General features: G+C 40.4%; 1 protein-coding gene across 1 annotated transcript in view; it reads left to right on the top strand.

The window, feature by feature from the left end:
- Positions 1-23,259, top strand: part of Slc25a17 (solute carrier family 25 member 17) — a 46,192-nt gene that overhangs the window by 15,962 nt on the left and 6,971 nt on the right. Inside the window, exons 3-7 of the mRNA XM_059247641.1 lie at positions 4,444-4,510; positions 7,011-7,162; positions 21,059-21,175; positions 22,919-23,064; positions 23,145-23,240. Coding sequence (XP_059103624.1) covers positions 4,444-4,510; positions 7,011-7,162; positions 21,059-21,175; positions 22,919-23,064; positions 23,145-23,240 — 578 coding nt within the window. The remainder of the gene's footprint in view (positions 1-4,443; positions 4,511-7,010; positions 7,163-21,058; positions 21,176-22,918; positions 23,065-23,144; positions 23,241-23,259) is intronic.

Below are 23,259 nucleotides of genomic sequence, written 5' to 3' on the forward strand. Positions count from 1 at the left end.
ATCTAATACACTCATACAGACATTCATGCAGGCAAAACACCAATGCACATAAAATAAAATAAATAAATTATTAAAAATAGAAAGAAACATATTCTTCAATACAAAGGCTTTGCAGTCTTTTACAACAGAAAAGGCTGGCCTGAAGGGTTAAGTCCAGGGAACCCGGGGCAGGAGAATTTCCTCACACTAAAATGATTACATATAGCTCATTTACTCATGCCAGTACACCAAGACACCTCCCTTCTGAAATGTGTGTCACTGATTTTACCATTTAGCAAGCCCACACTTGAAAAAGTTATTTTTTTCTTAGCAGTTATTAAAAAAAAAAAAAAAGATGTTTCAAAGGCAAGTGGGAAATGTACTTTCAATATGCTGTACATGTAATAGATGTCTGCATTAGGGCAGTGTGCCGCCTGATGGATGAGGGGGCAGTGAAATCCGGACTGCACTCACACCACTGCTGTTTAACACCTGCCAAGCAAGTTCAAGCAGGATTGACCTTGGAAACAAAGATGTCTTAAGAGAATCAGCCCCTGTCCGGCAGTGATGGCACACCTTTAATCCCAGCACTCAGGAGGCAGAGGCAGGTGGATCTGAGTTAGAGGCCAGCCTGGTCTAACACCCCATGGCTTTTGTTTTACAGTAGATGGTCAGACTCAGGTCTTACATGTGCTAGGCAAGTGCTGCACCCCTGAGCTCTGTTTCCAGGATGACTTTTGAGGCTTAAACTGGACATTTTTAAAGGAATGAGGCTTTCTAAAAAGAGGAAGGAGACTGGGAAACAGTGGAAACATACACCCACTGTCCTTGCTAGTCTAGACATGTGCTCCTAACCTATCTCTAGCACTACAGGATTTTGTACTTTGCTGTAATTCTTTCTCCTATTTTTTTTTTCAAACTTGAAATTATCATTATTATTGTTGTTATGGTTATTATCACTTTGGTTGTTATTATTATTATCATCATCATCATCATCATCATTTTGGTTTTTTGAGACAGGGATTCTCTGTGTAGCTCTGGCTATCCTGGAACTCATTATGTAGACGCAGCTGGTCTTGACCTGATCCACCTGCCTCTCCCTCCCAAATGCTGGGATTAAAGGCATGCGCCAATACACCTGTCTCAACTTGAAATTATAAACTGATGCCACAACTTGCATAAAGAGTTTGAAAACTATCTCAGAGGTTAAACATTTTGTGACTACTGCTTGCAGTTAGAATTTTTAGGTAGGTGGTTACATGATTCACAAAGTAAAACACATAGGAAGGAGTGCTGTACAGGGAAACCTCCACTCCCTCTTCACCCCTCTCCACTGCAGTTAACACTGACTGACTTGGGGTTGTTTCTTTGGTGTCTTCATTGCTAGGAAAGATGTGTGTGTGTGTGTGTCTTAGTTTTTAAAATGACTTTTTTTTTCCCCCGAGACAGGGTTTCCCTGTGTAGTTTTGTGCCTTTCCTGGAACTTGCTTTGTAGACCAGGCTGGCCTCGAACTCACAGAGATCCGCCTGCCTCTGCCTCCCGAGTGCTGGGATTAAAGGCGTGTGCCACCACCGCTCGGCATTTAAAATTACTTTTAATTATATATATGCTGTGCATCTGGGGATATGTGCACATGAGTGCAGATGGCCTCAGAAGCCAGACCTGTTGGAATCCCTGGAGTTACAGGTGGTTGTGAACCCTCATGCTCAGGTCCTCTACAAGAGCAGTGCAAGCTCTTAACTGCCGAGCCATCTCTCCAGCCCCAAGATTTCTTGATTTGGACATCCTTCAGAATGGCAGGCGTAGGGTGGGCTCTGTGTACATACCTGCAGTCACAGCTGCTTGAGAGGCCGAGACTTGTGGACTGTTTGAACACAGGAGCTGTACTGAGACCTTGTTTTAGAGAGGGAGGGAGGAAGAGAGAATGAGAGAGGCAGAGCAAAGCAAAAAGAATGTTTGCAGAGTCTAGAGTACATTGTGTATAGGGGTGAAGCCTGAGACAGTGTCAGCCAGCTTTTCCTGGTTTTCAGACTCTATGGAATAACAAGCAAGTAATGTAGTTTCTGAATTTTCCACCTTACTCACACAAAAAGCATACTTTGTTCCAGACCATGCATTTCAACAATTACTTTTTAGGTTTTATTTGATGTATATGGGTGTTTTGCTCAATGTGTATCTGTGTACCACATGCATGCCTGGTGTCCACAGAGACCATAAAAGGAACCAGATTCTCTAGCACTGGAGTTACAGACAGTTGTGATACACCATGGTTGCTGGGAATTGAACCTGGGGTCCTCTGGAAGAGCAGCAGTGCTCTTAACTGCTGACTCGTCTCTCCAGCCCTCCAGACTTCCCATCTTCAGCCTGGCAGTGTATTTCTCTTCATCCAGTCTTCCAGTTGTCAAGTAGTCTGGTGTGGATGCACCATAACCTGCATACCCTTGCCCTATTGTGGAAGAATTCTTGGGATGTTCCACTTTTTTGTTATTTTGTTCTTGCAAATATGATGTAAGAATAGATTTGTTCATAGGCCATTTTGTTTCTGTAAATTTTACGGGATTTCTTCTGAATCAAGGGTAAATGTATGTGTGATTTTGAGTAAATGCCAGATTGCTTTTATTAGGGGCTGACTAACTTGCCATTTCATAAGATATACTGGTACCAATTTTAATTCTGAGGAAATTGGTTCATTTCCACATTTTTATGTTTTCAGATTAATTTTCTAGTATGGGCAGGAAATTTGAAGTTAATTGAAGTGGATATTAGTTTCAGAGATAATGCACAAAAATGAGAATGTTGTCCTTCTGGGATTTTTTTTTTTTTTTAAAGGTTAGGAAGCAGCACAAAGCCAGAACTTTTGATACTTGAGGGTTTTTTGTTTGTTTTTGATTTTTGTTTTGTTTTGTTTTGTTTTTTGGTTTTTCGAGACAGGGTTTCTCTGTGTAGTTTTGGTGCCTGTCCTAGATCTCGATCTGTAGACCAGGCTGGCCTTGAACTCACAGAGATGCGCCTGGCTCTGCTGGGATTAAAGGTGTGCACCACCACCACCTGGCTTGAAACTTGAGTTTTAATCCTGACTTTGCTTTTGTTTTCCTGGCCTCTTTTATAAAAGGAAGAGAGTAGGGGCTGGAGAGATGGCTCAGAGGTTAAAATTAAGAGCATTTGTAGCTCTAGCAAAGGACCTGGGTTCAATTCTCAGAACCCTTGTGGTGGTTTACAAACATTTGTAACTCCAGTTCTAGTTTATCCAACACTCTCTTCTGACTTCCCTGGGCACCAGGCACACATGTGCACATATACATGCAGGCAAAATACTCATACATAGAAAATAAAGTAAGTCTTTTTGATTTTTTGTTTTTGTTTTTTGTTTTGTTTTTGTTTTGTTTTTTGTTTTTTGAGACAGGGTTTCTCTGTGTAGCTTTGTGCCTTTCCTGGAATTCACTTTGTAGACCAGGCTGGCCTCAAACTCACAGAGATCCACAGTAAATCTTTTTGAAAAAAAAAGAAGGCAATCTATTTCCTGTTTTATAAGGTGTGGGAATAAAAGTGAGAACATGTATGTTAGTTTTAAAAAGAGCACTATATGGGGCTGGAGAGCTGACTCAACAGTTAAGAGCATTTACTGATTTTCCAGAAGATCCAAGTTTGGTTCCCAGCACCTAAATCATGAGGTTCATAGTTGCCTGTATCTCCAGGTCCAGGGGCTCTGATGCCCTCTGTCCTGCAAGGTTCCCTGTGTACATGTGGTACACATAAAGTCACAGAGGCACACATATGTAGGAAGGGAGGGAGGGAAAAAGGGAAAGAAGGACAGGTAGAGACTGTATGGAGCTAGAGAAATGGCTTAGTGTTTAAGAACATGTACTGCTCTTTCATAGGACCCAAGTTCAGTTCCTCATGACTCCAATTCCAGGAGATCCTACACCCTTTTCTGGCCTCCAAGGGCACCTGCACTCATGTGCACACACTAATACAAAGGCACACATACATATAATTAAAAATAAAATAAGATAAATATTTTTAAGAAAGAGCACTGGAGCCAGGTGGTGGTGGCACATGCCTTTAATCCCAGCAATCAGGAGGCAGAGGCAGGTGGGTCTCTGAGTTCGAGGCCAGCCTGGTCTACAAAGTAAGTTCCAGGACAGCCAAGGCTACACAGAGAAAACTTGTCTCAAAAAAAGAAAGAAAGAAAGAAAGAAAGAAAGAAAGAAAGAAAGAAAGAAAGAAAGAAAGAAAGAGCACTATAATGACCCCAGAAATAGCATTTCTGCTTTACTGTGGAATGAAGGTTTAAATTAAAATTCTGAATAACAGATGAAACCCAAGGAATTTACTCTGGGGAAGTAAGCCATGGCCAGACACACTAGAGGATCTGAGGCAAGTGAGATTTTGTATAGGTGGATTGATGACATTTTAGTGAAACTTGCTGATGCTAGAAATAATGATTCTCTTCATTCTTACAGTTGATGAGAAAAGAAAGTCAAAAACTACGCATGCAGTGCTCCTGGAGATTATTAAGGAAGAAGGCCTGTGAGTACCCATTTCACAACTCTCTTAGACTGGCTTCTTAGGAGACTCACATGCCAGGACTCAGAAGTCCCTGCTTATAGGCTTATAGTATTGAGAGTTTGTAATTGCCTGACATATAGAGGCATATCTGTTTGTAATTCCTTACAGATCTCTTAGTTATTTGATCCTTATTTTTAGATTTATTTCTGTGTATGAATATTTTGCTTGCATGCTGGGAACCAAACCCAGGTCCTCTGCAAGAATAACAATGCCCTTAGCTGCTGAGTCATCTCTAGCCCTCACCATTGGAGTTTTTGATTATGGAGCCTTTTAGGAAATTTAATGTATAACAAAACAACAGTATTATTGCTTAGGAGTTGAGGACTCAGCTCACTATGTTTGCCTAGTCTTTACAGGGCCTACTTTAAATACCAGTAGCACACATCACACAACACACACAATTCACGTAAGACACACACATATACACCACATAAGAAACACACACACACACACACACACACACACACACACACACACACACACATACACGGTGATATATTGTGTACCCTAATAAAATCTGCCTGAAGATCAGAGAGACAAAGGAACAAGCCACAGCCACCACCTCTTACCTCACCAACTCCTCAGCCTGAAAAGCCTCAGCCAATAGGCCTCTAGCCAAATGAGCTTCCCCAGCCGAAAAGGCTTTAGTTCTGTCTCCTCACGCCTTATATACCCTTCTCCGCCCACCGTATTACTTACTTCCTATTGCTAGGATTGAAGTCATGTGACTTCCCACATACTGGGATTAAAGATGTGAGATCTCAAGTGCTGGGATTAAAGGTGTGTGTCACCACTGCCTGGCTCTGTTTCTCTCCTAGACTGAGTCAATCTCATGTAGTCCAGGGGGGTTTTGAACTCACAGAGATCCAGATGGATCTAGATGGATCTCTGTGTCCCAAGTGCTAGGATTAAAGGTGTGTGCCACCACTGCCTGGCATCTATGTTTAATCTAGTGGCTTGTTCTGTTCTCTGATCTTCAGGCAAATTTTATTAGGGTACACAATACACACACACACACTTCACATAAGATGCACACATATACACCATATAAGACATACACACACCACACAAGACACACAGACATTCTCTCTCAGTTCATTCCTATCAGTTGCATCCAGACAGATTGCATTATTATTTTTTTAATTTCTTTGAATTTGTATTTTGAAATAAGTTCAGAGTTGCAAACAATTTCAAAACTAAAATTGGTACAAAGAGTACCACTGTATGCTTTACATTTTTATTGACCACTTTTCTACTATGTTACCAATTATGCTCACACTTGCCCTCCCTATGCTTCTATCACACACATGCGTATCACACACAGTTTTTTCAGTTATTTAAATATCATTTACATGCATCAAAACATTTTAACCTCTATGCCAATGACACTTTAAAATAATATATTCTCCTCTCCATTTTTAATTTTTTTTTTCCCCTTGAGATAGAGTCTCTCTATGTATCCCTGGCTGGCCTAGAACTTGCTATGTTGACCTTGAACTCACAGAGACCTACATACCTCTGCCTCCGTAGTGCTGAGATTAAAGATGTGAGTTTTAATTCTTGTTTTACATTTGCCTCATGGTTAGATTGGGTTTTCATTCTTGGTAAGAATAATGAGTGCCTAGGTAGCACAATAGTGCATGCCTGTAGTTCTTGCTCTACAGGAGGCTGGGGAAGAATTGCTTAAGACAGGAGTTCAGGGTCAGGCTAGACAGCACGATGAAACATCTCCCTCCCTTCTTCCCTCCCCCTCTCCTTCTCTTCCTCTCCTTCCCTCTTTTTCCCTCTTTCCCTCTCTCTCCCCTCTCTGCCTCTCTTCTCTTCTCTCTTCCTCTCCCCTGCCCTCCATTCCCCTCCCCTCTCCTTTCCTCTCCTCTCCTCCTCTCTCTGTTTTTCCTTCTCTTTCCTTTCCCCACCTTTTTCTCTCTCTCTTGCTCTCCCCTCCCCATCTTTCTCTGGCCTTATATTGTCCACATGCTTTCTGACGTGTGATTTGGTTACTTCCTGTGTGACCATGTCTCTTTTCCTGCAACTCTAAGCACCCATGGGGAGAACCTCTTAAGGTCCTGCAGCTGCCCTGCTCTTCTCAAACCTTGAGACTGTCCGTAGACCAGACTTCCTGGGCCTCTTATTAGTTACTTTTCTCAATTCTGTGACCAAATGCCTAGCTAGAACCAAGTTAAGGGAAGGAGAGTTTATTCTGACTTAGAAGTGAAGACAGTTTTATAGTAGGGCAGGCATGCCAGCTGATCACATTGCCTCCACAGGAAGTGGGACTGGGCTGTCAAACCTCAAGGCCTGTCCCAGTGACTGGTCCCTCTTGCAAGGCTCTGCCTCTTACAGACGTCCCAGGGAGAGGGATTGGCACCAGGCATTCAGATATGTGAGCCTAAGCTTCTCTGGCAATTTCCTATGGCTTTTGTCCATGACCTTTACTTTGCTTATTGTGTTTTTTCCATAGTCTGGCGCCATACCGAGGGTGGTTTCCAGTTATTTCCAGTCTCTGCTGCTCCAATTTTGTCTATTTCTACACTTTTAATAGCCTCAAAGCAATATGGGTCAAAGGTCAGCGTTCTTCTACAGGAAAAGATCTGGTGGTTGGATTTGTTGCAGGTAACAAGGTTTTCTGGGTATAAAATATTTTTATATTTTAGTATTTATCTGTGCTTCATATATCCTCTAAGAGATTCTTTTAGGACCCAGTAGTGCTGTAGGGAATATGGCCAGTTTTTCTGACGTGTTTTCTTAATGTGATAAAAGTACATGGCATAAAATTTGCCAGTGTAACCATTTTAAGGTAAGTTAGTCATGTGAAGTATGTTTGCATTTTAAAACTGACACCAGAATGAACTAAGGTTCATTTTACAAACCTCATACCTCCTAAGTAAATTCCCCATCTCTCCTCCCTCAGCACCTGGTAACCATCATTCATTCTACTTTCTGCCTTTAAAGATTTGACTACATTTGATACTGCATATAAGTGAAGTCATACAGTATTTGTCTTTTGTGATGGGCTAATTTCACTTAGTGGTATCCCCAAGGTCCACCCATATTGTAGCATTTGACATATGTTTCCCTATTGTATCTAGATAATATTCTGTTGTAGGAATACATCACATTGTGTGTATCTTTTCATCTGCTAATGGACATTTGGGTTGAGTCTACCTCTTGCTGTTGTGAATAGTGCTTCATGAACATGGGGGTGGATATCTCTTTGGGAACTCCTCTCAAATGTGTTGGCAGAGACTTATTAATTATAAATGCTTGGCTGATAGGTTAGGCTTGTCTCTAGCCAGCTCTTACAACTTAAATTAACCCATTTCTATTCATCTACATGCTGCCCGTGGCTTTTACCTCTCCTGCATGTCCTGCTTCCTTTCTGTCTGTCTGGTCACTCCTCTCACTCTGCCCTTCTTCCCAGCATTCTCTCTGCCCCCAACATCCTGCCTAGCTATTGGCCAATTGGCTTTTTATTAACAATTAGAGCAATACATATTTACAGTGTATAAAGAGATATCTGACTATCTGAACAGTCACCCAAAGTTCTTCTGTAATGTTGGGGCATCCATTTTTGGCCTACAGGCCTAGTATATCTGACAGACATTTTTGAGAAGCAGGGAATTTTCACAGACTGTCCTTCCTTGTCTTGGCAAAGTTTGGCAATCGATTTTTTTTGCATCCTGCTGGTCCAGTTTGGACAGTATACTGTCAGCAGTTGAGGCCAGGGCAGTTTCTTTTCCCAGATGGCTAGCTTTTGCCATAAAGAAGGCAAACTTTATTCAGAGTTTCTTCAGTGCTCATTTTCTTCTCTGAAGTAAATTGGTACTGCCAGGAGCAGACATGTCTCACTGTCAAGAAAAGTCTTATGTTATTAAAACATTTAAAATGCCATATTCTATAGGTCTTTGAAGTGTTTAAAGACCTATTCATCTAAATACATCTGTGTATGACCTCGAAAACATACCTAACATGACTATAAGTTTGACTATTATAGGTGACTATTAATTTGTATTTCTTAATTATATATTACATTTTTAAATGAGCTGTATAAACACAATACCCTAAAGAAGAGTAGAAACATACATACAGTATAACAAAATTAACTTTAAATTTGCATCAATAAACCAAAACCCATACCAATGTAAAATATTTTGAGATTAATAGTTTTTTTAATTAAAGTAGATTCAATAATCTACCCTTTTATCTCATTATTTCTGTATCATATCCCCCTCTTTTTCCTTTAGAAAGAGATCTTTGAATTTAACTCTTTTGTTTAGCCTTTTTTTCTTTTTTACTATGACCAATAACAACTTGTAACCAACCCCCCTTAAATAACAACTTGTAACCAACCCCCCTTAAATGATAACAAACATCCATAATTTATCTTTTGGAAATGTGGACGTTGTTTTTTGAAGACTGCTTCCTGTTGTCTGGAGGTGCTGGCATCAGGATAATGGTTAAAACTTGGCTAGAGTAGTCTGTAAGACTGGATCATCTCAGCCAGCAGCCTTGAAGCTCTTCTGGATGTAGAACTCACAAACTGTAACAGAGGCATTCTGAGATGTTGGATCACCTGAGCCATCCGTTTTTATTGGTGTTTGGCCCCTTGTTCAGAAAATACAAAACTTTTAAAGGTAACATACATTACAGGTATGGAATATGTGGTGTACAAGTCAGTTAAAAATAATTTTTTGTTTTATGTTTGAGCAGGTTAAATATACATTACGTGTTTTGTAGTTTTTCTAGGTTTATTTCTTTATGTTTGTAGCCAGGATTTTTAGGGGGGTCTTCCTTGATCAAATCTGATCTATATCAACTTAGAATGAATTCACAGCCTCTCATTTCCTATGGAAATAAAAGCATAACCTCTTCCCCAAAGTAACATATCTTTTGACTTCCATTTTGAAGTCAAAACATTTTTAAAATGTGTAGGTTGGTTTAATAGAGCACTTTTCATAATCCAATGTATCTTAGCAGCTGTCATTTCTTTATTAGCAATCAGAAAATCTAAAGACAACACAATAACATACAGAATCCACATTCTCTGTATATTTTCTATCTTTACGGGGCTTATCATATATTTTTTAATCTATTCCTTTTTTAAAGACTTTATTAAACTATTTTTTAATCTATGACTGTCTCTACTCTTTCTCTTCCAAGCCTTTGTATATTTTTAAACACATTATAACATGTTTAGAAGTTTTTTTCATGTGGATCTGTCTTTACTAAGGATTTGTAACCTTTTTTGTCTACATGAGCAAAACCCCAAACCTGCCATACAGCACGCTGGCAGCTAAAGCCTGCAGGCAGTGACTGGGAAATGCTTCTCTGTACTGCAGCCGGGATAGGAGACACGAGAGTAGGAAGCCAAGTTTGGCTCTGTTTTTGTGTGTTTAGAAGCTATTTTAAGCTTTCTTGGGCCTTATGTGGATATGGGTGTCCCACATATGGGTGCCACTTGTAGTTGTTAGGGGACCCTGAAATTTTTTTGAGATAAAGATCAGGTCCTGGGAGGGCTAGCTGTTGTCCAGTCTCGGTGTGATGGGAAAGTGCAGGGCTTATCTGAAGTCCTGGCTGGAGTAGTCTACCAGACTGGACCATCTTAGCAAACCACTTTGAAGTTGTCCTGAGCAGTTTGTAGTCCAAAGGTGATATTTGGATGGTGTTTGTTAGCTTAGTGGCATTACCACATTCTAGGTGGATTCATCATTCATGGGGCCCCATCATCCTTTTGGAGACTTCAAAGGTCGCTGTTAGGAATGGTCACAGTTCACTGCAGAAAACTTAAACCTTTTTAAATGCCATATGCAGCAGATCCCAGAGATGTTATAGGACCATAATCTATTAAATACATCTGGGGTACACAAGCTTAATTCCCACTTAACTGCTTCAGACTCAAGCCCAAAATCATGTACAGGAAACTAGATGAAGCCTATTTCTAGAATTAGTTAGTACTCTTATATGATCATTAATATCATGACAGAAAGTTTAAAAAATACATATATGTTATAAATTTTGAGATATTTGTACCTTAAAAAAAGTTTTAAAGAGTCGAAATAAAACCGAAGTATTATGAGATTAGTGCAATATAATAGTCCCTTAATTTTGGTTTTCTTCTGTCCCATACTAGGTGACTCTTCTGACATGAGGCAGAGACTTTGGATTTTTCTTTAACAAGCATGCTTGGGTTTAGAGATGGAGAGAGCCATGCTCCAACTCCAAAGCTAGCTTTAAATTTTAATTCAGTTGGGACTACAAAAGATCATTTGCCCTTATGTATCTTTCAGCAGAAAGAACCATTGGAGAAGATTTATGAATTTTTTTCTGTTGGAAATGTGTTATACCATTAAGCCAATTTGCTCTTTTTCTTGGGACGTTTTCTCTGGATGTTTTGTCCTCTTCTTCAGATGTCTTATTTGTCCAGTGGTCTTCAGAGTCTTTAGTTGGTTGCTTTTATTCCCCTGGAAAGACAAAAAAAACAAACAAACAACAACAACAAAAAAAAAAAAAAAACAAAAAACCTGCCCCAACTCTAACTTTGGGACGTTTCCCTTTTTGGCAGGTTATGTCTGAGCAAATGAAAGACATTTGTTACTCTTATACGTTAATTTAGACTACATGGGATGGCCATGTAGTTTGATGAACTTTCACCTCTCCTAATCAAGAGGTCTGTCTTGTTCGAATCTAATTTTTATCAATCTTGATGGTATTCGTAACTTTTCTTCTGTGGAAACAAAAGCAAAACCTCATCCCCAATGTAACACATATCCTGTTTTCCATTCTGAGGTCAGTTTTTTTCTATTATCCAATGTCTCTCCAGAGCTGTCATTCCTTTCTCATTAGCATTTAAAAAATTTAAAGTTAATAAAGCATTGTGCAATGGGTCTCCGGGGGCCTTTATTATCCCTTTCTGTTTATTAAGCATATCTTTTAAAACGTGATTAGATCTTTCTATAACTGCTTGTCCTGTAGGATTATATGGTAAATCTGTAATATGCTTTGTATTGTAATATGCAAAAAAGTTTTTATTTTACTAGAGACATATACTGGAGTATTGTCAATCTTAATTTGTACAGGTATCCCCATGATGGCCATAACTTCTTTTTGTTGTTGTTGTTGTTTGTTTTTGTTTTTTTGAGACAAGGTTTCTCTGTGTAGTTTTGGTACCTGTGCTGGATCTCGCTCTGTAGACCAGGCTGGCCTCAAACTCAGAGATCCACCTGGCTCTGCCTCCCGAGTGCTGGGATTAAAGGCGTGGCCACCACTGCCTGGCTTCTTTTTTCAAGACAGGTTTTCTCTGTATAACAGTCCTGGCTGTCCTGGAACTCACTTTGTAGACTAGGCTGGCCTCAAACTCACTGAAATCCGCCTGCCTCTGCCTCCCAAATGCTAGGCCGTAACTTCTTATAAATGTGAATCAACCTTTTCAGAATTCAAAGCAGTTGCCTATAGATGGAGTTTTCCTATCCCGACTGCCCAGTCCCAAATACACAGAAACTTATATGAATTGCAAATGCTCAGCTGATAACTCAGGCTTATTACTAACTAGCTCTTACAACTTAAATTAACCCACTTTTCTATTTATGTTTTACCACGTGGTTCATGGCTTTGTTACCTCTTTTTTTTTTTTTTTTTTTTTTTTTTTTATGTCCTGCTTGCTTGGTGGCTGGCTAGCATCTCTCCTGACTCTGCCCTCCTTCCCATCAATCTCAGTTTGGCTTTCCCACCTAACTTCCTGCCCAGCTGCCGGCCTGTCAGCTTTTTATTAACCAATGAGAGTAATGCATATTCATAGTGTAGAAAAGGATTGGTCCACGGCAGTTGCCCATTGAAATCCTAAATAAGTAGAGGGAAATCAGAGTTAAAACTAGACTGTCAACAAAATGGAGTTGACATCCAACAGCACTTTCTTCTGTCACCTAATGGGACAGTCTCCAGGATAGTCCACAGATTAAGTCACAAAACAAGTTTTTCATTTCTTTTGAGTACCCTTTGGGTTACTTCTTGTGGGTAGTGGAATTTGGCTATACAAAGAACAAGTAGGATATTTCCTTGGCTTGTTACCAAGTGATAGAAAAATCTTTCTTCAAATCTTTCTATTAACGTGGTGGTTCTTATGAAATTCTGAGGCTTCTAGCACATTTCCTACCAATAGCTGATCAATTTAATCATTACCTTGTGCTACAGGGTCTGGTAGGCCTGTATGGGATCTGATATGTGTTATATATAAGGGATGATTTCTATTCCTGATTATTTCCTGTAATTGAATAAATAACAAAGTTAATTCTGAATCATCTGGAATAAATTCAGTGGTTTCAATATGTAAAACCTTTTCTGCATACTGAGAGTCAGTAACTATATTAAGAGGTTCTGGAAAATCTAATAACACCATGAGAATAGCATATAATTCTGATTTTTTTGTTTTGTTTTGTTTTTTTTTGTTTTTTGAGACAGGGTTTCTCTGTAGCTTTGGAGCCTGTCCTGGACTAGCTCTGTAGACCAGGCTGGCCTCGAACTCACAGAGATCCACCTGCCTCTGCCTCTGCCTCCCGAGTGCTGGGATTACAGGCGTGCGCCACCACCGCCCGGCTAATTCTGATTTTTTAATTGAATCATAAGGGCTTTGAGCCACTTATTTTTCCTGATTTGTAACCTGCCTTTTCTGATTTATTTGCATCAGTATAGAATATAAGGGCTCCAGAAATTGATATTCCCCATACAACATGAGGAAGGATCCAGTTAGATCTCTTTATAAACTGAAATCTCTTGCTTTGGGCATAATCGTTGCTAATCTCTCCCAAAAAATTACTGCAAGTTCTTTGCCAATGTTCATTTTCTGTCCATAATGTGGCAATTTCAGCATTAGGAAAAGATAGCACAATTTCTGCTGGGTCTATTCCTGCTTATTGACGAGTCTCAATTTTCCTTTTAGAATCAATTCAGAAACCTTTCTACATAGGTCTTTAAGTTTTTACTCTGTTTGTGTGCTAAAAATATCCATTCTAAGATGTTATCTTCTCTCTGCATAAGAATTCCTGCTGGAGAATGTGCAGAAGGTAAAATAACCAGAATGGAATCAAGCTCTAGATCCAAACAATCTACATGTGCATGTTGTAACTTCTTTTCTACCAAAGCCAATTCTCTCTCAGCATTAGCTGCTAATTTTCTGGGACTATTTAAATTCTTGTCACCATCTAAAGTTTGAAATAAATTACTTAGTTCTTGAGTTGTTAATCTAGTTGTGAGCCGTAGCCAGTTAATATCTCTCAGCAATTTTTGAAGATCATTAAGAGTTCTTAATTGATCTCTCCTGATTTGTGCTTTCTGCGGTTGAATTTTTTGTAAACCTGTCTTATCTTATATCCTAGGTAATTAATATAATCTCCTCTTTGTATTTTCTCAAGAGCTATTTGTAATTCCCAACAAGGCAAAATTTTCTCTATTTCTTCAAACATTTTTTTTTTTAGGGTATCTGTGTCTGAACCAGCTAGTAAGATAACATTCATATAATGGTAACTTATAGATTGAGGGAAGTGTTTACAAATTATTTCTAATGGCTATTGTACAAAATATTGACACAAGGTGGGGCTGTTTAACATCCCTTATAGAAGAATATTCCACTGATACCTTTTAACAGGCTGAGAATTATTATAAGTATGCACTGTGAAGGCAAATTTTTCTATCTTGTTCTTGTAAAAGTATAGTAAAAAAGCAGTCTTTTAAGTCAATCACTATAGTAGACCATCCTTTAGGTAATAAAGAAGGCAAGGGAATTTCAGGCTGTAAAGAGCCCTTTGGCTGATTTATTTATGGCTCTTAAATTATTACATTAACATTTTCTATTTTTCTGATTTCTTTTTTTCTTTTTCTTTTCTTTCTTTCTTTTTTTTAATTTTGAGACAGGGTTTCTCTGTGTAGCCCTGGCTGTCTGGGAACTCACTCTGTAGACCAGGCTATCCTCAAACTCACAGAGCTCCTCCTGCCTCCTGAGTGCTGGGATTAAAGGTGTGCTCTACCACCGCCCTGCAACATATACCTTAAGAGGCCAATCTGGATGCCAAGGTTTTGGTGAAATTGTGTTACGTCTGTACTTGTACCCTCAACTTCAGTGTCATTTGTGTGTATTTTTAGCTTTGGTTTTTGATCATTTATAGCAGTTTGCCAAAATACTTGTTTTCTAGTCTCCTCTGAGGTTTTTTTTTGTATCTAAAGAAGTTATTCTGTCTTTGATCACATCCAAAGGAGTGTGGTTTTTAACAATAGGTATTAAGTATTAAGTCTTTTGATTGCTCTGTGGATGAGTTTCTCTGATGCTGACAGGGGATGATTGAGCCAAATTTGATATTGGGGCCAGCAAGAGGCCTCTCAGGGTGTTTCCTGATCTCAAAGGGTTACCTTGTCTGCTCCCTGTTGATCTGCATTCATTAGTTCAGTGCTGTTCATTGCCAAACCATCTGCATATTGCAGAAAGTTAGGACCTTCTATTGGGTTATCTCTAGAAAAAACATTGTTTCTAGGAACATCTTGCCTACAATCCCTTTTCAAATGACCTTGTTTACCACAATTAAGACATTTGACATTTTGGTTTTTCTTAAAATTTCTAGAAATTACTTTCCTATCAAAGCACCATCATAAGTGTGAGATCTAATATCAGCCATATTTCTAATCCATTCATCTGTTGGTGCTGATCTTGTCTCTAGAGACCTAATTATTCTTTTGCATTCTGAATTAGCATTTTCAAAAGCTAAGGACTGAATTAATACTTGTCAAACTTCTGGATCTGATATTCTATTTACAGCTGAAGTCAATATTTGTGGAAAAAAAATCAGTGAAGGCTTCTTTTGGGCCTTGTATAATTTGAATAAATGACTCAGTCCTTTTTCCTGATTCTTCAACCCTGTCCCAAGCACTCAAAGATCCTACATAATACAACGCCAAGGTGTGATCATCAAATATAAACTTTCTTTGCGAATAAGCATGCTAGCCTTTACCAAGAGGCTGGTCTTGGGAAATTTCCATACCTCTAGTCCTACCTCACTGTTCCTCTTTCTACCATGTTTTCCACTGTAACTTAGGACCAGCTTCCAATATTGCTGTAAATAAATCTTTCCAGTCTTAAAGAATAATTTTGTTCCAAGTTGCCCATGAATTTAACATCTACTTCACAAATGGTAAATGCATATCATATGAAACAACTGCTTCTTTAAATCTCTTCAAATCTAAAACTTCTACAGGATTACAGTGAACTTCTTTATAGCCTTGGGGATGCCTATAATCTGATGGTTGTTCTTGTATGGTATCTAGATAAGCTAAAGTTGGTTTTTTAATAACCTTGGGCCACTCCTCTTCAATTTCATAATGCAATGGTGTGGTAGGTTCCACTCTAAATTCCTCTGTCTCTGTCTGAATATTTTTCTTATTTTCATTAGTAAATCTTTCTAAGGCTTGTATCTTATCAATAGGAAGTCTTTCTAAAGCTTAAATCTTGTCAATAGTAAGTCTTTCTAAGGTTTGTATCTTATTAATCAAATTTTCATATTTGGCATGGTTATCAAACCAGTTTAAGGATAAATTATGAATTATCAAACTTATAGTAATTAAAACTGGTATTCTATCAATCCTAGCTAAGTGGTTTATCCCTTCATTTATTTTTTCCATTTTCAAGCCATCCATAGCATCACTAAACAGGGTCCTAACTCCCTGCGTTGTGATATTTCTGATTCTTAACATGAGGAAGATTTTTTTTTTCCTTTTTATTTTTTTAAGCCTAATTTACCCTTTAAGAATTCCCAGGTTGGCCAGGCGGTAGTGGCACACACCTTTAATCTCAGCACTCGAGAGGCAGAGGCAGGTGGATCTCTGTGAGTTCGAGGCCAGCCTGGTCAGTGTCTCATCTAACTTGCTGATGCTGCCGTGACAGTGTTCGAATGTGCCAGCATGAGCACCACCACCGCCTGGCATTCTCAGTCTTCCTAATGCTGCAACCCTTTAATATATATAGTTCCTCATGTTATGGGGACCCCCAACCATAAAGTTTTCACTGGGGGTTGGTGGTGGCACATGCCATTAATGCCAGCACTTGGGAGGCAGAGACAGGCAGTCCTCTGAGTTTGAGGCTGGCCTAGTCTATAGAGCAAGTTCCAGGATGGCCAGGGCTACACAGAGAAACCCTGTCTCAAAAAACAGACAAACAAAAGTTATTTTTGTTGCTACTTCATACAGTTGCTACTGTTACTAATTAATGTAAATATCTGATGTGCAGAATATCTGATATGTGAGCCCTGTGAAAAGGTCATTCAACCCCCAAAGGAGTCATGACCCACAGGTTGAGAACTGCTGGCTTTGTTATTCAGATTCTGCTTGAAACTTAGATTATTATTTATTATATTTCCACAGAAAAATCCCATAAACATATGTAGAAAAATTTGGAAATAGTATCTTACAGACAGCTTAAATGAAGACTGTTTGTCACGTTTATGAAATTGTGATTTTTGCGCAGCAGCACTTTTGAATGCCAGTTTTCAGAGTTGAGAATGTACTTCCTGTCTCCACCTTAATCTGGCCAGTCAGGTTTATTCTTGTTGTACATCATGTTGCACGCCTCTCTAGGGAGACGGTGGCTTAGACTGCCATTTGTTTGATTTCATTCTCTTTTTTGGTGGTGAGAATTGCTTTTTGAGACACGCTTTCACGATATAGACTCTGCTGGCTTTGAATTCATGACCTTCCTGCTTTAGCCTTCCACACTTGATTTGCCATTTTCTTTCTCTTTTTAAAATTTATTTACCTAAGTGTGTATGTGCGTGTATGCACATGTGCATGCATGTTACCTATGTTCATATGTGTGGAGACTGGAGGATATTGGATGTTGTTCTCTATAGCTCTCTGCCTTTTTCCTTTGCGGCGGGCTCTTTCACTGGAACCCACCCATTTCTCTGTAGGCTAGCCACATCCCCCCCCCCCCCACACACACACAGCACTAGGGTTACAGGCACATACAGCCATCCTTTCCCAGCTTTTTACTGGGGTGCTGAGGATCTGAACTCCACCTCCCCAGCCCTGGACATTTTCTTGTATCAGCTGTCATTATACACTTCCCAATTGTGCATCTGAGACACAGTTTCATCTTCCCTCCTTAACAATGCCGTTTATCTTGAAGATTTCAGAAGTAAACAGCAATGTCCCGGTTATTCCTGGTGTGAGGATGAACAACATCTGCTTCTTTATCCTGGAAAGGTTTCTGAATTTAGCTGACAGTGGGCAAGTTAACAAGGGAGAAGATACACAAGTGAGATCTTGTCTCAGAAAGCAATCCCTACCCAAAAGAAGATAGAATGAAATAAAACAAAACGGCAGATTGTCTCAGGGTTTCTATTGCTGTGATGAAACACCACAATCAAAAAGCAAGTTGGGGAGAAAGGATTTATTTCTCTTACATTTCCATATTATTGCAGGAAGTCAGGACAGGAACTCAAACAGGGCAGGAACCTGGAGGCAGGAGCTGATGCAGAAGCCGTGGAGGGGTGCTGCTTACTGGCTTGCTTCCCCTGGCTTGTTCAGCCTGCTTTCTTATAGAACCCAGGACTACCAGCCCAGGGATGGCACCACCCAGGGCTGGACACTTTCCTGTTGATCAGTAATTGAGAAATGCCTTACAGCTGGATCTCATGGAGGCATTTCCTCAACTGAGAGTCCTTCCTCTCTGGTGACTCTAGCTTGTGTCACGTCGACACACAAAACCAGCCAGTACACAGATGAAAGTCACAAATACCCACTGCCTCTCCAGGGAGGAATACAGTGTGATATACAATAGAGCAAATGTATTTAAATTGCACAGGATGCAACCTCAGGTCAGTGGCTACACGATAAACTCTGCAACCTTCTTTGTCAGAGAGAAAGAGGTCATTTTTTAGTGGTAACAGTAAATGGCTATTAGAATGAGTGGGTCTGGAGACCAGAGTGGTTTGTATGATTCTCTCTGAAAGTGGATTGGCTGGGGAGACAGATAGCAGTCTGTGACAGTCTATCCAGGTATGGTAACAGGACCCAGTTTTCTCTCCTGTGACACTCAAGGATAGTCTTTAGAAAAATAAGTGGATATCAGAGTGGAACCCCTTCCAGCCTCCAAGAGCCTACATTTAAAAATGAGCATAATAGCTGCTGAATTCTGGGTAGTGTTCCCTGGCTGCTTACCAGGGTGGGAGAGTGGTTTGGGGGGGGGGGGTTGGTTAGTTTCACAGATCTTAATTTTGGTTCTGCTTTCTTCTAAAGGATTTGCTATTGAAAAGAAAAAGTAAATTCATAGATACTCCAAAGAAAAATAACCTCCTCCCCTTAGGTAAGAAGAGTATTAATTAGTACTCAGCTGAAGTAACACCCACAGATTGGAACTAACAAGAGTGCTGGCCCAGCTCCCTTGAGGGGCTGCCTGTGGTGTGTTATTAGTGACTGGAGTTAGTCATGAGTCGTTCTGGAATGCTGCCATTTGCTTGATTATGTAAGTTGCAAATTTTGATGAAGTTTTTAAAAAGCATTGTCAAGTATTTTGAGCATATTCCTCCCCAGAATTCATAAAATTATTTTGTAAAAAGGCACTTCCCCATCCATTCTGAATTAGAGGATGAAGGAAGTACTTGACCATCTCAGATTCGAAGCTTTGGAATGTCTTTTGATCCCTTCATTTAAATATCGTGGTGCACTTGGTACCTGAGGCTGTCCGCAGACCCTTTCAGTCTTTCTGCTGTGTTAGTAATGGGCACGTGGAAACAGAGCTTTGAATAATGGCTGCATCGTAGTCTTGGCTGCATTACCCTCCAGTGTTTTATGTATGCCTACTTCTTGAATAGAGCCCGAAGGATGTTGATTTCCAAAGGATCTGCTTAATGGGCAGTGCATTTCATTTGTTTGGGAAGGTGCATACACTGCTTTTCTATGGTATTCGTTGGTTCCAAGCTCTCCTGCCTTTTCTTTCTCTTTGAGAGAGAGAGAGAGAGAGAGAACAAAAGCTGCTGACTGTTTTTCCTAGCACTTTCTGGGCTGATTTCCCCAATCACTGGTTTGTCTTTGTGAAGTGAAGTGTACATTATCAAGTAGGTGTCCATTCTGAACTCTGGGCAGATGAGCTTGTATCTTGGGCTGTGGGGCACTGGTGCCTTTTTAGAAAGAGTCTAGCAAGGGTCTTCTGTGGCAGGCACAGCTTTTTCAGATCATAATCAAAGCCTCGAGACAATGTATGAATAGAGTCAGAAGCTATAGAAATGCAATTCATAAGATTACTTGATGCTATTTTTTATTTGGGGGAAACATGTTGGTACATCAGGAAAATAAGCAGAAAAACTTCTTTGGTAACTGTACGCAACAAATGGAAGGATAGATTTCAGTCTCTTGGCCACTTCACCAAGTTTATCCTTGATTAAACTGTTTTCTCCATAGGGTGTTTTGAGATTCCTTAAATGAAAACATTTTTCCCTCTGGTTTTTTTTTTTTGGGGGGTGGGGCATGACACACAATGACAACACCACTTTTTCTTCTTTAGGATTGTTCCTCTTTGTTCAGGACTCAGACAAACAGCTCCATTTACATACCCACTGCTTGGTTGTTGGTTGACCTTTAGTGACCAAGTGTACACCACTTGTCAGGAGCTTTGTTACAATCCTGTATGCTATTTTCTTTAATCATTTCAGGACGATGAGGAAGTTTTACTATCTCAAGATGCTGTTCAACTGGGACCATGTGTTTTCAAAGAAGCATCTGGCTCACTGTGCTGCTCTGAGGCAGCCTTGGGGGGCCAAAGGTCCGTCTTTGTGCTTGTAAGGATCACAGTGCTCCTAGGGCTCTTCCCAGTATTTTGTAACACTTTGTAACTGCTGCCTGCTGCTGCCTGTCCTAATCCTCTGAGTGATGAGCTCTTCTGAGAGCATTTGGTCTCAGTTGAAGCTCTTGGAAATGTCACCCCGTCCTCCCACCTGTCACCCTTAGTGCCAGATCATGCTTGTTTAAAACCGTGTAAGCCACTTTATATGAGAGTTGGTCCTTGTTGTCTCTGATGCTGACATGGATTTAGCACGGTTTCAGAAGCTCTTATTTAACAATTGTGTTTAAAACTATATCAAACTGCTACCTTGTTTTGGGGGTAACCTTGTGGGTTTTTTCCTGTGGCATTGCTGGCGATTGAACTAGGCCTTGCATGTATTAGACCACTGCTCTACCCCTGAGTTAAATCCCCACCCCCAAATCGCCATTTTGAATGCTTTTTTTTTTTTTTAATCAACAAATGATTGCCCTCACTGAGTGGGTAAAGAAATTCTCCACTCTTTTTGTGTGAGGAAGTGCTGCTATCAGCCTTGCTTCCAAATTGCTTCTAATGGCAGTGACATGTGCTGTACCGCAGCACGAAGATAAACCTTACCTGAAGTCAGTGGCAGAGATATATGGAGTGTTGTGTATAACCTAACACAGCAAAGGTTAGTAGGTACACTGTGCTCTCAGGTGTCTTTCTCTGTCTTTAAGGAGTGGTGAATGTGTTGCTAACGACTCCACTCTGGGTGGTAAACACCAGACTGAAGCTGCAAGGGGCAAAATTTCGGAATGAAGACATTATACCAACTAACTACAAAGGCATTATAGGTAGGTGTCTCTGGGATGTGTCCTTTGTGTTTGAAATCCGTTTCCACAGTAAAGCTGCCTAGCAGACAGCCTCAGATCCCAGCAAACCATTGTTTATGTATCTGTGGTTGATAGGAACTCTTCTGGACTGACCAGAGCTGAGTCTCCTCAGTCCTGAACATACTCTTCTCGTAACAATGGCACAACACCAGAGGATGAATCTACTGTGCACTGTTTGTATCTTACCTGATAACAAGCCTAAGGTTTCTCTGTGTAGCACTGGTTGTCCTGGAACTTGCTCTGTAGACCAGGCTGGCCTCCAACTCACAGAGTTGGACAACTCCAACTCTACCTGCCTCTGCCTCACTAGTGCTGCGATTAAAGGCTTGTGCCACCACCACCCAGCCCTTTTGTTTTTAAGATAGTCTCTTATAGCCTAGGCTAGCCTCAAACTCATAGCTGAGGATGATCTTGAACTTCTGATCCTCTTGCCTCCACTTCTCAGTGCTAGGATTACAAGAGTATGTTAAAATGCCATGCCTGAGACAGAACCCAGGGCTTTGTATATGCTAGGCAAGCACTCTACTGAGTTACATCTCCAGCTCAAGGGGTTTTTGTTTTTTGTTTTTTTAGACAGAATTTTGCCATTTCCCAGGTTGGCCTTGAACTCACTGTATAGCCTAGTCTGGCCTCAAATTCATAGCAGTCCTCCCAAGTACTGAGATCAGAGGTGTGACCTACCACACCCAGCTTGTTACTGTTTTTGAGACGATCTCACTATGTAACCTAGGCTGGCCTCCAACTTGAGATCCTTCTGCCTTTTAGCTTCCCCTGTGCTGCTGTTCCAGGTGTTTGCAGCACAACCAGCCAAGTTAATACTTTTAAAGAGTATTACACCTTTTTATCCGTAATGATGTCTTTGGATAAAGATACGAGGATAGTATCTGATGGCTTTAAACTTCTGCTTTTTTAAGACAAGATCTCACTGTACAACTGGCTTTGAAGTCTTGATCCTGCCATCTTAGCCTCTGGAGTGCTGGGATTGCCAGAGTGTGCCACCACATACTGCCTGGCTTCTACTTAGAACCACATGGCCAGGCTTGCATTTCTCTTTGTAACAGAAGTGGCTTTCTTATAAGTTCATCATAGATTCCAAGAAAAGATATTATCTTGTGTTATGCTAGGCCTCGTGAAATATGTGGTTTACAGTTTAGTTCTGTGTAATACACAGTTGCCAGATGTGCTGACAGTGCAGCATTCTAAACCGGATTGTCAGGAAAAGTTACAGATGATAGAGGCTGGCATCAGAATGATGATTATCAAAAGGAAGTTGGGGGGGTTGGGAGGGTGGAGGGGGAGTGGTACATGCCTTTAATCTCAGCACTCGGGAGGCAGGAGCAGGCAGATGTCTGTGAGTTTGAGGCCAGCCTGGTCTACGGAGCAATCTAGGCCAGCCAAGGCTGCACAGAGAAATCCTGTTTTGAAAAGCAAAACAAAACAGGTAGTTAACTCCAGTGCATAGCAGTCCACACCTGTTGTCTGAGGAGGGAAGATATAATAGTGTTCAAGGGCATACTGGGTTACATAGCAAGAACATCTTTAAAAACAAACAAACCAACAGAAAGGTACCCAAGTAGGGAATCTGCCTCCAAAATATCATCGAAGAGAGGGTGGTTTATATCTGGGTCCCTTTGGTCAGAACAGTGGTCTGTTCTAGTTAGGGCACTGTCACGGTGCTTTACAAAAGCCTGACTTCTTGCCTAGATGCATTCCACCAGATTATTCGAGATGAGGGGATCTTGGCTCTGTGGAACGGCACCTTTCCCTCCTTGCTGTTGGTCTTCAACCCCGCCATCCAGTTCATGTTCTACGAAGGCTTGAAACGGCAGCTTTTAAAGAAGCGGATGAAGGTACTTCCTAATTCTAAAAGTAACTAAAAGAGGTGCCCATTTCCTTGTCTGATTGAATTGCTTCCTCCTCTGCTTCCCAGCTCTCTTCTCTGGATGTGTTCATCATTGGTGCAATAGCCAAAGCGATCGCCACCACAGTCACCTATCCCATGCAGACGGTACAGTCGATTCTGAGGGTAAGTGAGTCCAGGGACA

This window comes from Peromyscus eremicus, chromosome 20, assembly GCF_949786415.1.
Source record: "Peromyscus eremicus chromosome 20, PerEre_H2_v1, whole genome shotgun sequence".
Taxonomy (NCBI): Eukaryota; Metazoa; Chordata; class Mammalia; order Rodentia; family Cricetidae; genus Peromyscus; species Peromyscus eremicus.